The sequence below is a fragment of the Myodes glareolus genome, chromosome 4, assembly GCF_982192425.1.
Source record: "Myodes glareolus chromosome 4, mMyoGla1.1, whole genome shotgun sequence".
NCBI lineage: Eukaryota > Metazoa > Chordata > Mammalia > Rodentia > Cricetidae > Myodes > Myodes glareolus.
In genome coordinates, this window is record NC_142029.1 from 7,773,221 (window position 1) to 7,790,453 (window position 17,233).

Here is a 17,233-nt window from a genome sequence, read left to right on the forward strand (position 1 = left end):
CATGGCATGATGGTATATACCTGCAACCCCAGCACTCTGTCAGCTGAGGCGGGAGGATCAGGAGTTCAAGACCAGCTTCAGTTGCTTAAAGAGTTAATGGCCAGCTTTAGGTGACATGAGACCCCTTTCCATTAGCAATCCTCCAAAGCAAGGACAACTTGGTAGAATTTTGAATATATATGTGTGTGTGTGTGTGTGTGTGTGTGTGTGTGTGTGTGTGTATGTGTGTGTGTGCTCTAATGCTCTAGTATAATAGCATATTTGCCCATTGGAGGAATCACTCTATGATTGTGTCAAACACACACTGTTCTGAACTCATGTTCATGAACTCACAGGAGCCAGGATATTGAAGAGCTGCACCTCCTCCTAAATCCCCTCCCTCTCTCTGGAATCAAACCCTCATGGACAGTAAGGATGGTTATATTTTCTTTATCTTTGCTTAGTAGTGTCCCAGGGTATGGATGCACTCACTGTTTTTGGACAAAATGTAATCACATCTGGTTGTTACCAGTTTGAGGCAAATATGAATGAGCATTCTGTCCACATTTGCAGTAAGGTTTTTGTAAAAACAACTTTCCATTTATCACACTTAGGAAGAACAGGGTCCTGGGTCATAGGGTGTGTTTGTATTTATGCTTATAAGGAACTGCCAAGCGTTTCCCTGGACAGTTGTACCATTTTGTATTGCCTCCAGGAGGAGAGTTCCACTGTCTCTGTATTCCTGTCAGAACATACCTGGTGTTTTCTGTTCTGTGATCTTGTAGGTATTAATTAGAAGAGCCAGTGAGCACATGGAAGAAGAATACAATGGAGTCTAGATTCATTGTTTGTTTTTTTTCTATATGCACATTTTTTTTAATCCAAAGTATATTGCCTTTAAAAAAAAATCCTAGGGATTAGAATGGTGGCTCATCAGTGACAAAAGCTTGCTGCCTTAACAGAGGTCCTGAGTTTTGTTCCCAACTTTTGTACCCACGATGGAAGAATTAACTGTAACTCCAACTCCAGGAGCTCCAGCGCCCTCTTCTGGCTTCCAGTGGCACCAGCGCTCACAAGGCACACACTCACACCCACGTGTACACATAACAAAATGTAAAAAAAAAAAAGTTATTTTAAAATCATTGGTAAAACCTACATAAAATAAGTTTAACTTAAATAAATTTAAATTTAAAAATGTAAGTCACTAGTCCTTGCTTTGAACCATTCACTGCTTGGGTTCTGGCAATGGTGAATCTTGGTTTTTCTGTATTCTGCAAGTATATCACGAAATACTTCCTTTTAGGGAAACTTATGTGACTCTGTCTTCAAAGTGCCAGAGAACTTGAAAGGTTAATTAAGACTTTGTCCTGCTAACTGGAGAATGAGCCTCCTGATTAACTTTTGTTATGCATTTAGCAAAGGAAACAGTCACTGCTTTATCCCTGATTTTTCCCAATCAATAGAAATAGGAGTGTGATCATGTGACCTCTGTGACCTAGCCCTGTTTGTTCTGTGGGTGGCGGCTTTGGCCTTTCACTTACATGAAGCTATGTAGGAGGAAATAGGGTTTAAAATCCTTCTGAAGAATTATTAGACACCTGGTAGATGTGGATGCTAAGACCTATCCTGCTGGTTGATGGGTATCCCAGTAGTTTCTGTGTCTAGGAATTTCTCTGATTTCTCTGTAGTCACTCTCTAGCAGGTTCTTCCTCAGATTCATTAGTTCCTATTCTCACCCAGGATCATCTCACAATTGTTTAGAGAAGCTTCCAGAAGGTCGAGAAAATTAATTGTTCATCATACTTCCTGGAGCATGTCCCCTGATCCTGTTATCTATACTACTTCCTTGATGGAATCCAGAAAGTTCTTCTTTAAACCCAGAAGCAAATCATCCTCTTTCTTCTCTTTCCACGGAGAAAATATTCTCTGCAGGAAACATGGACACTAGCACAACATATCTGGAACCTTCTAGGAGTGAAATCTTACTGAACAGATGCCATTGTTGTGGTCAGTCACCAGCCACCCTAACAAAGCCTGGCACCTTTTCTATCCACTATTCTTTCAGAGGACTCTTGGACGCCACTACCTTGCCTAAGGCTTGATACTTCTCTCTGCCTGTTAGTTATCAAGACAGCTGTGTTTGCAGTTGATTTTATAGGATGATTGAAATTGTCCCTGTGTATAGCTGATTTGTCCTTCCTAGATGAATCAGATATTGTAAACCTTCCGGAAGGTAGGAAAACAAGAGTGAGGACTCTCCTTTCCTGACGTACTCTGTAGAGCTGGATTATAGGCCAGACATGCAGCAGCTTCCTTCACGAATTCTTTTTTGTTGTTTTCTGTTCGCAGATTTTATTCTTCTCCGTACAGTCTCGCAACCAACCGCATGATCCCACAGACATCCATCACGCCATTCATTGCCGCCTCCCCCGTCTCCACATACCAGGTACGTCTGTTCACCTGCACCTCATGCGAGAGGTTCCTATGCAGTCGTGTGTTCCCGAGAGCCCAAAAGTGCATGGTAGAATTAAAAGAAAAATGTGTGGGCCACATAGTAGCCATCCCTTAATATGATAATGTTCATGTTATTAGTGTAGGCTTCCTGGCTTCCCGGGGTTAATTTGCATCTGTTCACTGAATAATCAAATCTCACATGCTTTGTGCTCTTCCTGCCTATGACAGCGCAGCTCCTTCCATGCTGGGAAATGATGCTGCCTGTTGCCTGCTGTTTTCATTGCTCACATTCCTCACTGGGTCTTCTTTAACAGCACCTTTGTAGGGATCCCTACTCGAGGGTGGCGTGCCATGGCCTTCTCATTTGTTGTTATTTTTTTTTTTTTTTTTTTTTTTGGTCACAGTTGTCCTGTTAGATGTGAGATGGGACGTCCCAATAGGGAAGATCATCCAAGTTGTAAAACATGTTTCTTCTTCCTGATCTTTACCTCATTTCTTATTCCTAGAAAGATGAGACTTCAGGGGTCCCATGTGTGGAAATTTGGGGCATTTACTGTGTGTCCTACACCAGGTGTTCTAGCCAGTAGTTCCAAGTCCAGAGGGGAATTGAAATAGTCACAGGCCTACCGTAAAGCCCACTTCTTACCTTAACCTTGGGAGCTGGCTGCCAGCTGTGCCAGCCACTCTCCTCTGAACCTGCTGTTGCTCATCACTTCTCATCCAGTTCTCATGAGAACATGCCTGTACATAGGACAGACATGTATGGGGCAAGATTGAGAGCACACCAGTGTGCGGACCTGTGATTTCTTTGTAACAGGCAAAATGCGTGTGGGTGGGTGTTTCAGAGTGAGCAGGAGGCTGATGCCGCCTATTGCTACTAATCCCGTGGCCTTTCCCTGGCTCGCTCACCCCATACATTTTCCAGGATGTCCCATCTGTCAGAGCATCATCTGGAAGTTCATATGCTCTCTCCCTTAACCACGGGGCGCCCTAGAAGCACACCTTTCCTTTTCTACACGCAGACTCTTGAAACAAGATCCCCATGCCAATGGGGTAGAGCTTGTTTAAATTGGATGAGGTATTTCCAGAGTGGCTGACCTCTTAATTGCTATCTCTCAGGACCCATAAGGTTGTGTGCAGGTGTGTTTTTTCAGTTTTGTTCTTCTTTTAGATGTGCCTCTGTGTGTGCATGTGTGTGCGTGTGCGCACACGTGCGTGAGTGTGTGTTGTCTTTTTTCTAATCTTGGCCTCTGCTGGAGCCAAGACCACCCACTGTGCCACAGCATGGAATACTTAGGTGACAAGAATAAAATAGCCACAGAAAAGTGATTATAATTCCCCCAAACGGGAGGTTACGGCTTTTTTTGGCATTGTTAATTCTTACTTTGCGCCACTTTAAAACAAACAAACACAAAAACATAAACAAAAACTAATTTCTCATTCAGGCGACACACATGACACCTTTTTGAAGAGCTGGTGCCTCTCATACACATTTTTCTCCACAGTACCAATTATTATGAGAGAGAATAATATCACACGTGTGATATTAAGTTGACTCAACCCAAAACATCCCTCTGCACTTTCTGTTTTATTTCTTTCTGACACTCCCTTTGCTACTTGGCTCGCTCTAAGATGGGGTCGCCTGAGTGTGCAGAGCTGCAGTTGTAAAGGGAGTTAGTAGAAGTCTTAGGAGTCAACCTCTGATTCTCAGTGTCTCCCCGGATGTCCCTGGGACCTGACCTACACATAGGTCTGGGACTTTTTATGACTTTAGCCTTCAACAAAATAAGGTTTCAGGGTTCAACTATGAGGGCTGGGGAAGTGGCTCAGTTGATTCAGTCAGCAAAATACTTACAATCCCCAAAACCCACAGAAAAAGAAGGTATAGTGGTACAAACTTGTAATCGCAACTAAGGAGGCAGAGACAAGCAGATTTGGGGGCTCACTGGAAAGTCGGCCTACTTGACAAGTACCAAGCTAGTGAGAGAACCCGGCTCAAAAATACAAGGTAAATTTTACCTTATGAATGACACATGAGGTTGTCCTTAGGCTCTATATGTACACTTACAAATGTATGCACACACGCATGCACATGTGTGTGTGTGCACGCACGTGTGCACACACACAGCATTGCCTGTGTGGGCATTGCATCCAGCCACCTAGGTGGGGAACTGCTAAATTAATCAGGGCCGAGAATTCCTGTCTCCACTCCCTATGACATAGTGCAATGCCACTGAACGCAAGAACGAGGTTTCCTCTGTGATTGCCTTGTCCTAATGAATGCTGTTTGATGCATAGGTCCAGAGCACTTCATGGACGCCTCATCTGCCATACATTATGCAACCAACAGTAAGTGTTCTCAGTCACCTGAGGCTCAATATTTCTATTATCCAAGTGCAAGCTTTTGTGATGCGTAGTGGCGTTGGGGTGGAGCTTTGGTCGTATACTAGAACTCTTTGAGACAGCCACTGTCCAGAAGCAGAGTGGCCACCGGAGAAGGCACGGCAGCACATGCCGCAGGTAGCTAGAGATAGGGGTGGAGACAGAGGCAGAAGCAGACATTTGTATGGAAGATGACATCTTCTTCAGAGAGAAACTCAGAACCCTTGCCAGTTAAGCCTGAAATATGAAGACTAGCTTTTTGGGTCTCCATCTTTTTTGTTATGTTCCTCTTAATCCCAGTTCTGGAGACATTCTGGATCATCGTGGCCAAGTATAGACTCAATGAAATGCATTTGTAATGCCTACTAAGAGAAGACAATGTATGGACAGCGAAGTGAATAGATTTTTAATATTAATGTCTATTTGCCATACTATTCTTTCCTGGGGGAAGAAATCATCTTTCAGAATATTCCACGTACTTTCTATTTGCTGGGTTAATGGTTCCCGTCCTCAGTCCCCAGTGAGAAGTATCACACGAGAGACTGGAAAGTGGCAAAGGAGCCCTCTGACCTTGGTTTGGTTTCGCAGCTTGTCAAGCTCTATAGGAAAGGAAAGAAAGAGGAAGACAGATGAACAGAATGTAAGAGAGAGAGAGAATTTCAATAGCATCACACTTATTCGAGTATGAGAGAGGGGGTCAGCATCCTAGGCAGGGAGTTGTGTTGCTTGGGTTTCTTTTTCTATCCCTTAACAGTGTTTAGGTGGAGGGTGGGGCGCAGAAGCCATAAATGACAGAATATAAAGCAGAATATAAAGTCTGACTACCATGAACATTATCCTCACAATAGAATTTTAGCCTTTTAGATACCTCATTTGCGTAAATCCACCATAGCAAAGACCAGGGGATTAAAAGTACACACACACACACACACACACACACACACACACACACATACATACATAGATACATGTGCAAATTTACTGGACTCAGAGGTCAGAGACTATGTTTTACAAATCTGCAAGTTGTCAATTCATCTTTTTAAAAAGTAACTTTTCATATTGCCTCTAGCATTTCAATAGCTGTCTTTTATTTACATACTTCAGTGTATATATATATTAACCACCACAGAAGTGGAGGCTGTAGTTTGCAAATCCCTCTATTTTCTCTTATTTATACATTTTGGGGGTTCCTGAGTTCATCTCGCCTGTGTTCTATAAATTATAATAATATGTCCAATGCAGAGCAAAAATCCAGGCTCTCTCTCCATGAGGTAAAATTCAGCATGTTCTGCCAAAGCAATATATAGCCTAGCACAGACCAAGTCAGTTGAGGGAGAGCACAGAAGGTCTGGCAAGCTCTGGAAAGGAGACTGTCCAGAAGGAACCAATAACCTTTTAAAAAATAACAGAGTGCTCACCTACAGAGTACTAACGCTTATTGCCTCTCTCTGAGGTAAGCACTGTCGCCTTGTGACCAAAAAGAATGTATGTCTGGAAAACGCCAAACATTTTTCCAGATGTCATGGATGAATCCCCAGTTCTTCTTGAACTCCTAAAACAGGGATATAGGAATGGAGGGTAAGAGAGACAGACAGATAGACAGGGTTGGGGTGGGAGGTTGTGTAGATCTTTATTTCAGCTGGAACTGGTGACTGTAGCCAAAGCATTCCGATTCCTCTACCTCAAAGCATCTTCAGTTCTGGTTACATGTGTGTTTAAAGCCTATCTTTTTCTCTCAAATAGTAAGTATGTGTGTGTGTGTGTGTGTGTTTTAATGCGTCTCTTTGGAATTTATCTAGTCAATGATACCACATCACTTCCCCTGATTGAGCTATGTATCATGGTTGGGCTTGGCCTCTAAGGCTAGCATGTGAGGTCTATGGCTCCAGTGGTTTCCTGGACAAAGGACTGTCTGGGCCACCCACCACTTTGTTTTCTGAAAATGAGCTAAACAGTGTCATGGTAACACAGGGTTTGTAGCATCAGCTGCACCCCCAACAGGCTCGCTGGTTGTCTATACTGTCTAAGGAACTTTACCAGCTGGTCTGTGGTCTTTATCAAGGTGACAGTTAAACTGCTCTCCTCCCTCCCTCCCTCCCTCCCTCCCTCCCCCTCCTCTCTCTCACTCTCTTTCTGATACTAAAATGTAAATATATTTCAGCTACTTGAGGCCAAGAAACAGACTAACTGGAGCTGGCAAGACAGAACAAGTTGCTGACTGATTGTGTCGATTCTTGACTGGGATTACTGAGCTGGGAAATTGTTCTAGTTTGTAGGGAATTGAGCAACAGATTAAATTTTCCTTGTCCTCACATAAACATAGTAATCTCTAAATAATTATGGCTTTTGTTCATTTAGTGATATGTAGTACTAGTGCTCTGAAGTATGTCTTGGCAAATTATTAACAAGTGGTTACTATTGAGTTGAAATAAATAGATTATCTAATTATATTTTAAGTCATATCATTTGTAGAAAATGGATGTTTGTATAGAAATAAACCTAGGGATGACTGAGTCAACCTTTTTCTAATACATTTGAGGAGTACTTAAATTCCTTGCCAGTAAGTTTGGTACAGATACCTTTAGCCATAAACATTAAATTACTGATATCAGTACTTACTATATTTCCCAATTAAACAGTTTAACATCTAATTCTTAAAGATAATAGCTATTAAGCCATGAGAACAATCCAATAAGCAATACCCCTCCATGGCCTATCCTGACTTTCTTCAATGATGAACAGTGATATGGAAATGCAATAAGCCTTGTCCTCTCCCTCCCCACAAAAAGACAATAGCTATTAAGTATATCTTTTATCACTAAATGAAGCTTGATTGACAAGTATGTTCATATTGTCAATATCTACATCTCAAATATCTAATTCCAATTATTTTCAGTTCCCCCACATTGTCCTGGTTAGCTTTAAATGTCAATTTGAAACAGCCTGGAATCAGCTGAAAAGAGTCCCAACTGAGTAATTGTCTCTATTAGATTAGTATATGGGCGTGCATGTTGTAGTTTCTCTGCAGCCGTGAGACGTCAACCGCAGGACTATACAAACCCACGTAGGAGTTTATTAGGGAAGGGCAGGGATGAGGGGAAGAAAATGCGGCCAAGCAACAGTCCCCGAGGTGCTGGCCGGGGCTCTCAGTGGCCGTCCTGTTGCTGAGCTGTCCGTGGCTGTCTTACTGAGCCTCTGGTGTGGGTCTTCTGTACTACTAGTGTGCTGCCTTGCTGCTGTGTTATCTGTGGCCCTTGGAAGACGCCAGCTACTCTGAGCATGCAGCGGTGCATTCAATGCAGGAATCCTACATACATGAGGAATTGTTTTGATTGATACGTGATGTAGGAGGGTCCAGTCCACTATGGCTGATACCATTCCCTGGGTAAGATCCTGAGCTGTATAAGGAAGCTAGCACACTATGACAGAGTGAGAACATGCGCCAGAGAGAGAGAGAGTCAGGAAGCTGTTCCCCCAGTTTCTGCTCTGACTCCTTTCAATGGTGGATTGTGACACAGAAGCACAAGACGAAACAAACCCCTTCCTCCCCGAAACTGTTTTTTGTTACATTTTTCACTATAACAGAAAGGAAGCCAGATCACAAGATGGAACCTCTATCACATACTCTGTCCCCATCTGTATGCCATGTTGTGCATGGGCCTCCTTGTGGGGATAGCTCTTCACGTTGTCATGCCTGTATTCTAATGCCTACATGGGCACCGGATGCTTCATCCTGACCCGATGTCTTTGAGGTTTGATTTGGAGGACCCCGCCGTGCCCTCAAAGAGGATATTCATTGAAAACAGAATAGGGCTCCTGTGAAGTCATGAGGCATTGAAGTTGAACCCCGTGCCCTGGGCCTTTTTGCCTCATGCTGGAGCAGCAGTGATTGCTGAGTGGGAAATGAAAACCTGAAGGAAGGGGTGGAGCTTGAGTGAGAGGAGGAGAGAACAAACATACAGGTGTATGCTGCTGTCACATGCCTGACAAGAAGCACACCTAGTGCAAAGGCTCCCTTCTGGCAACTGGAGGGGAAGGCTCTCTTCTGACAACTGGAGGGGAAGGTTTTCTTCTGGCAACTCAAGGGGAAGGCTCTCTTCTGGCAACCTGACTGCGGAAGGCTTTCTTCTGGGAACTCACGGAGGGGAAGGATTTTGTGTTAGAGGGACACAGTAGAATGTGATAGGGAGATTATGGCATTGTGAAAAGTTCTCAGGTGTGGGGTGAGCACAGCTTGCTCACAAGCCATCCGATCGGGAAGCAGAGGCGTGAAATGTGGGTGCCTACCTGGCTTTCTTCTTTATCCCTTTGCGTTCTCTCTGAGATTCCATGTCATAGGATGGCACAAGTCATATTTATGGGGGTGTAACCCCCTCAGTTATTCCTCTCAAGAAATGCCCTCACAAATGCACCCAAAGTGAGCTTCACCAAGTCCTAGGCATTTTTAAAACTAGCCAAATTGACAATCCATGTAAGTAACTCCGACAGCTTTCCGAAGGTTGCTGTTCCAGTCGGTTTGCCTTCCGTGCCTTCCCTTGCTAAGCAGAGTGTCCTTTTATTGACTTAGAACAAAAGAGTTTGGGGAGATCAATGAAAGACTCCTCTCCTGGGGTGTAGCCAGTGTTCTGGTGTCTGTACAGGGATCAGTTTACATTTCACTACTGTACCTGGATCCAGAGACCTCATTGGATCTTCTGGGATGTTGTCAAATCCCTCTTAGGGAAGATGAACATATCTGTTTGCCCTGGTTGCTGGAAACTAAAAGAAACCCCAGGGTGAGAGGACTGTGTCACATTTGACCGTGAGCAACTTCTCAACAGGCTTGGTTGTCTCTGTTTCTCAGCCCTGGGTTCTCAACTGTTCTTGACCGTTCTCTGAGAGCTCAGCCTCACAGCATCAGGCTGATGGACTGCACAGCGCACCTGCTCTCCAGAGCAGTGCAAGTGATGGGAAGGGTACATGACTACACCGTGGACAGCTCTGTATTCCAGTGCACGTGTATTTCCTTAACTCCATACTAGGAGCAAAAATAAATGACAATTCCCATCACCCTCAGCTCTGTTTAGGCACCTGTGAATCCAGAGCCTCCTATTCTTCATACAATTAGTTAGTGTTATTTTGTTTCAAGGAGAAAGGTCACCTTTCATTTCTACTTAATTATAATTGGGTTATCTAATTACATCTGGATAAGAAATGTGAGGTGCCCTTGTTGCAGCTTTAATAGCTATCACGATACTGGCTGAGTGGTGATTTTTATGAGGAGCAGACCCTGTGTCTAGAGCTAAAGAGCGAGCAGCAGCTTCCTTTTGACAGATAGCAGGGCTGTTTCAGAAAGCCAGAATACTGAATTTGAGCTGTCTTTGCCTAAATAGAGGTAAGAGCTAAGCTCTCCTTCGAGGGCTTGTGACTTCTCAAATTTCTAGGGATGTTTTCTGACAAGGCATAGCCCCAGATTTGAAAAGAACATTGCAAATTTGTCCTGAGAGCACTGTTTGGGGGCACTTTCTCTTTTATACCAAAGCCTGAACAGAAGAAAACATCCAAACCTTCATGTTTTCATTACTCAAGTGTCAGAGTGAAATGTTTAGAGTATCTGCAGAATAACCTGGCCATAAAACATACACGTAGTCACAAGAAATAGCTCCCAACCTATAATAACAACTAACTCCTAAGCTGTGTGTTACTGCTTCCTACAGAACAGAAACCCTGGGGATGGGAGCAGGCCAGGGACAGCCGTCTTCTCTCTGGTACCATTTTGTTTCCTCTTACTATACCTCTGGAGTAAAGGAACCATGATGAAGGCTTTTGCCATGGTAGACCACTTGCCACCTCTACTGGCTTTGTTGCTGCTGGACAGAACTCTGAAATTCTTACTAGAGCACATTTTCAAACAGAGACTTGGGTGACATAGGTAAACACCACCATATGAGGTCCACACTTCCTCCTTGTGTAGAATGTGAGAGAATTTGCAACTAGAATTCCTTCATGCACAGAGTCTCTGTAGAAGTAACCATTATGCTTTGAATCTATGGTAACCATATTTTGGGTTATGAATGATTGGGTTTATTCAATACAGAGCAAACAAAGTAAAAAGTAAATAGTAAGAGACAGACAGACAGATAAATAGAGAGATGAATGGATGCATGGATAGTAAAGCTTCTCTAAATCTAGCGCTCACAACATCTAGCTGGGGAAACTGCCTTTGGAAGTCCCTTTAAGTCAGACCTCTAGAGTCTAAAGCCAAGCAGAGTGCCCCCCTCTGGTGGACTTCTAGATGAAAGAGCAAACAGCAGCAGACAGAGATAACATTATCAAACTGTGTGCCCACAATATGCAGCAGAAACCAACTGGGGAAGCTGAGTTGTCTCGCTGGTGGTGCATTGGATCCTCCCTTCCATTGCAGGTGCTTTTATATCATGGGATAAGCATAGCAACCTCTGCTGAAAATGGGCACCCTCCTCTGTTGTCCCAGCATGAATGTTTTTGCTCAGTGACTGTTTTGCATTGCTTCCTTCCATGATACAGAGTCAGGGAACCAACCCCACTACAGATAAGGGGCCTTGGAGGACACTTGACATAAATGCACTTGGGTCTGAAATGGTGTTGTGAGGGAAGTAATGCCCACTTCCAGAGCCAGTGAACTCAAAAGAGCTTCTCGGTCAGTGAAATCAAACAGCACATGATAGTATACTGGTCATTACACCTAAGTCACAATATCATATCACCCAATCTTTAATTATATGAATGTGCATGTGTATGTATCGAATGTGCATATTTTCAGCACATGAATAAGATTGGTCTCTAAACATGGTTGCAGCTTGTTTTGCTTTTTTCCACTAATAGAACTGTCTTAGTTTTGCATGGCTGTAACAAAATACCTGATTCTAGTATGACAAAAGAGAAAGTGATTTGCTTTGGCTCAATGAATTAGCCACTTTTCAGTTGATATGATGAGGCTGCATGACCAAGTTTATCAGGAGTGTTTATCAGGGGTTCATGGTTTCAGAAGGTCAGAATTCATAGCCGTGATGATGGGGAACATGGCAGCAGGCAGGAACACAGGCACTGTCCCTATAGCTGAGAGCTTACATCTTAGGATAGCAACTACAAGCTAGAGCAAAATCTATCTTAGAATGGTCTGGGTTTCCAAGTCAACACCTCCTTGTAATCCTTCCAAAACAGTTCCACCATTGGGGACGAAGCATTCAAATATATAAGCCTATGGGAACCTTTCTCATTCAGATCTCAAACTCATAATTTTCCAGTCTGAAAATCAAAGATAGACAATGACATCTGTTTAGCCCTCTGTCTTTTTACCCTCAGATGACATCTGAAGGCTACAGGGAGCCCCCTCCATCTTGAGTTTAACCTATGCATTTAACAATCCTTTCCCCAGCTTCTTTCGAATGACCCTCTTGTTCATTAGCATTGTAGGAAAGCTATTATTAAGTGTTTTTGTCTTTAATTAACTGTAGATGTTGAATTTAATCCAAAATCTTTTGAGAAATTGGTTTTATTCCTCTCCCTTTTACCAACTTAGCTTTAATTACGTATTTTATAATTGTGTAATTTTTAATTTGTTTCTTGCATTAGAAGCTATGCCATGAACTCCATTTTATCAGAATATAAACTTCTTTAATATATATTTCTAATTCTACCCATTAATACTTTGTTCATTATTCTAGCATTGAATTTTATTATTGGGATTAATAGGTACTATACTGTTTTAGATGCCCTTGTTTTAATAAAGTTTCAATATCTCAATTGCAAAGCCTTCATGAATATACTTTAAAATAATTATTTGTTCCCTAAATTCTGGAATAAAAATTAAAATACTCTAGAAATGTCTGTTTTTGAAAGTTTAAATGACTCACATGAACACCATCCTAGCTGTTGGAAACAGATGTACATCTTCTATCAAACTCCATTTTAAAAAATAATTCACAACTTCTATGTAATTCACAGAAGACATAGCACATAGCTCATTTTTGGACTTGCGAACATACTACATGAATCTTACAAACAGTCAAGATTGTGACATCATTAACAGTCATTCAGGCAGCTTTAAATGAATGCACTGGGCTACAGAATAAAGGGATAGGAGTATAAGGGAGTGGGTACTGAAGAAGGAGAGAGAGGTTAGAAATAATAGTGAGGGGCAGATAATAAAAGTACGTTATACATACATATGTATATAAAGTTATGAAGTAATTGGAGAGTAACAGAGGAATTAAAATGTTGTATAAACAAAAGCAATATGTAGTTGTAGACGACCATTGTATAATTTTTTAAATCATGAAGTTGTTTATCACATTTTCATTGTGATAAAATGTGAGGAGCATTTTTTCAAGGTTTCCTTCATTCGTTTGGTCTTTCTCTTTTTGCGGTCTCAACTGGGATGGCCAATCACTTTTCATGCTTTTTGTGTTACCCAATTCAAGGACTTGGGTTCAATGAAAAAGAGCAATGGTTTAAAATAATAGAGCATCAGATACATGTAGAATGTCCTCCTCATATTAGAAACTGAGGGAAGGAAATTTTAAAAAATCATCTAATCATCTTCTCTCAAGATGCATAGTCACAGCACAAAAAAATACATACATTTAAGATGTTTTAGCTAAAATGCATAGTTTTGTTGAAATTTATCTAATGTTTCACAGTTATATGGAAAGGAAAATGGGAGCATCTTTGAGAGCAGAGAAGGAAGACAAATTAATATGTCCTGATGGGGACAGCATCTGTAAGTGTTGAAAAAATAAGTTGAGCTATGTGAAAATATTGTACAAAAGTATGGGGAGAAGATTCCAAGGAATTTCATTGATTTTGATTGAGTCAGATGTTTAGTCTGGAATGAGGGAAGGATTTGCTTAGAAACACAAATCCTTGTCAGTGGGAATTAAACTTTCATTTAGCCAATTTTGAAAGATTGTGACACCTTTAACAAGGTGTATCTACTTGTTGTTTTTACGTGTATGAGTGTGTTTGCCTGCATGAGTTTATTTGTACTGTGTGCATGCAGTACCCACAGAGGCCAGAAGAGGGTGTAGGATCTGGTGGTACTGCAGTTACAGATGATTGTGAGCTGTCCTGTGGATGCTGGGAGTTGAACTTCCATTCTTGGCAGAGCAGCCAGTGCTCTTTTATTTTTTCAAAAAATGAATCAGCCAGTGCTCTTTAACCACTCAGCTATCTCTCCAGCCCCTCTGACCTCATTTTTATTAGTTTGGAAGCACCAGTGCTCTTGCCTAGAATTTAGGTTCATTTCATAAAATAGTGACCTTAATTATAAATCATTTCACAGAACTGTATGTTAACACTATAAATACCAATGGTATAATGTGTAAATCAATCACAAGTGGAGAAAAATAATCATGTTTTGCATCAGGAAAAAGCCATTATTTAAAGCTGTAAAATAACTTTATAGCCATAAAGATGCTGTTGTTGGTAACCTCCACCTTCTAAATACCTCCCCTGAAAGCATGTTGGAAAAGACATGTGTCCTGCTAGTTGAGATAGATCCCTTGGCTTCAAAGCACAAGGGCATTGAAAAGTTTCGGTGACTCTAGAATCCTTTGCAATCTCAACACATATTTAACACTTTTTGAGGGAATGCTCAGACACACGCTGGCATGCTAGTATACACCTGCCTTCTCAGCACTCAGGAGCAGGAGCAAGAGGACCAGAAGTTCAAGACCAGCCTGTGCTATATAATAGGGAACTCTTGTCTCAAAAATCCAAGGGCTGTGGTAGTGACTGGGATGTAAAGCACTTGCCTAGCTTATGGAAGGCCCTGGGTTTGATCTGCAGCATCTCAGAACAAAAGTTGGATCCTTCCAGATGCTTCAGTCTCTAATTGGTCACAATTATTGAAATATTTGTCTTTGATGCTATGGAAATTGGTCATGATAGATGTCTGTCATCCTGTGCATTTCTATATAGTATTTTATTAAGTGTCTTGAATATGACACACTCTATAGTATTTTATTAGGTGTCTTAAATATGATCCAGCAGTGTAAAGCACGCTCTGTGACTTTTTGATAATGTAGACACAGCATTCTGAACAGATGAGTGAATGACTTAGACAAAATTCCAGTCACTCATGGCCTCTTGTGTGTCTTTATAGCACTCTGCATTACTTCATCATCCACCAACCAGACTGGCACTACCTAGCCTGCTGCTTCCTAAAGGTATCAGCAGTGCTTCTATAATAGCTAGTTAACATTCAGTGTAACTAGATACACATGCCAACTGACCTGTGAAGGCCTCACTTCCTAAAGGATGCAAAAGTATAACTAAAATAATGTCCATGCTAGACTCTCCAGGAAACAACAGGTTGCCAGGACAACACAGTCATGTAAAGGGAGGGACAAATGACACATTTTACACATGGCGCTAGGGCAACCAAAGCTACCAAGGGAAGTACTAAAGGGCAGAGAGTGAGAATTCAGGAACTCTGAACATGGTTTTTCATAGCACAATGGGGTGATACATTCTCTCACGTCTACATGCCTGTCTGTTATGTAGACACTGAACACTCATTAAACAGGTACTCACAAATGGATTCAAATTATTAGAGAAGGCTAAACCCTAAATTTTAAATATGTCATCCTCATTTTCTTGTCTCTTGGAGCGTCATTGGGATTCTGTTTCTGAGAAGACTGACTGGTGCTGTGTTAGCCTTGGGGAGCCTGAAGACTTCTGCTTAGGTGCTCAGTCTGGAGTTCCGGGTCTTCGTTAATGATGTTGACTGAGGGAGGGTTCGGGGATGGAGTGATAGGTCAGCCAATTAGTATATACCAGGGAAGAGGTGGATACTGATTAGGAAAAGTCCCCAGGTTCATAAAATAATATGCTAATTTCTTTTCAGTTGCATGTCTGTATTCATTGATTTCTGTTTTCTCTCATCTCATCTTTGTCCCATTTACTGAGAATCGGCAAGTTGGATGATTTGGGACATTTCATGCCCTTGATGGCTGTGTATTAACATCATGGCCAAAGACTGTAGAGAGGGAAGATGATACCTCATCTTGTGTCTGCTCTACCATCCCTTTTCCTTCCAGAAGTTAGTAGATATTGTCTCTAGAGGAAGCAGTTATCTTTGTTTTCACAATAAGGCAGGATGCTGCTTAGGTTTAAAAAAAGGACCAAGTTGAAAGAGTTCATGCATGTTGTTTTAAAACATGTTCAGATTTTCTCATTCCTGTGGGACCGAACTTTCTATTGGAAAGCCTCCATTAGTTAATTAACTAAAGAATTTGCACCAAGATGGGTTTAAACAAAAAAAAAAAAAAAAGGGCAGCTCTTTCCTTTCCAGACTAAGGTGAGCAACAAGGGTTTCCCCATCACCTCCCCTCAGGCTATTTACAGCTAGGGATGCATTTCCACAGTTGAAGTAGTTGACTGCACAATGGTATAAAGCTGTATGCCAGCACCCAAGAGGAAATGCCGCAGAACCATGCATTAGAATCTAACCAGGGCCCCCTAGTGAGAACTTGACTCCAAAACAATGAAGCAGAAACACAGAAAGAAATCAGGAATGCAATCGAAATGAAGGAAAAAGGAACAAGCACTCATAATGGAGGAAATTCATGTGTTAGCATTTTAAATATGGATTTCTTCAAGGGGGGCAGTGTAAAATTATGTTTTCAGTTTTCTAAAACCAAAGTCAAAATAGGGGAAGTAAGAAAGGAGTGAGCAAAGAAATAAGAAAGGACAGGAAGGAGGAAGGGGAGGAAAGAAATATTGCTTCATTCTTGGGTGAAAGGAGGCCCATCAAATGGCCAGAGAAGAGATGTTGTTTCTAGTACCCCACTCTAGACTAATAATGTATGATGGCCTAATCCCATCTCTTAGAGCAGTGCCTCAAACCATAGACACTATGCTGTGTTTCTTTCCATCACCATGGAAACCCACTTACAGGAGGAAAGAAACATTTGTGAAGGCTGAACTCACAGTTTCAGAGTCTGGGGGCTGAGTGGATGCTGTTTCTGTGCCTGTGTGTGAAGAGGCACATATGGCGGGTACATGGTGGAGAGGGTGATAGGGCAAGTCAGCTCACCACGTGATTGGCAGGGGACAAAGAGAAAAGAGGGAGTGGAAAAGGCCACCGATAAAATACTCTTCGAGAGTGTGATGGTTAGCTTTGTCATCTTGACCCACTCTAGAGTGACCTGGGAAGAGTCTTAGTGAAGTCTATGCTAAGCCATGTGGGTGTATGAGTATGTCTGTGGGAGATTGTCTCAACTGTGTTCATTGCTATGGGAGATACAGACTAAAAGCAAGTGACAGTATTTTCTGGGTTTGGGTCCTGGACTGCATGAAAGAGGAGCGAGAGAGCTGAGCTGCAGGCAGACAGGCATTCATCTTTCTCTCCTGTAGACTGTGAGTGGGAGGTCCCGCACTGCTTCTAGCCCCCACT

The 17,233-nt window shown here is 42.0% G+C and overlaps 1 protein-coding gene across 18 annotated transcripts in view; it reads left to right on the plus strand.

The window, feature by feature from the left end:
- Rbms3 (RNA binding motif single stranded interacting protein 3) overlaps positions 1–17,233 on the plus strand; it is a 796,347-nt gene that overhangs the window by 689,727 nt on the left and 89,387 nt on the right. For 14 of the 18 annotated variants that reach the window (XM_048423668.3, XM_048423677.3, XM_048423671.3 and 11 more), the window contains 2 exons: positions 2,329–2,425; positions 4,732–4,782. In XM_048423668.3, the coding sequence (XP_048279625.1) occupies positions 2,329–2,425; positions 4,732–4,782 (148 nt within the window). The remainder of the gene's footprint in view (positions 1–2,328; positions 2,426–4,731; positions 4,783–17,233) is intronic. The other 4 variants (XM_048423673.3, XM_085689005.2, XM_048423682.3 and 1 more) reach the window with 1 other exon arrangement.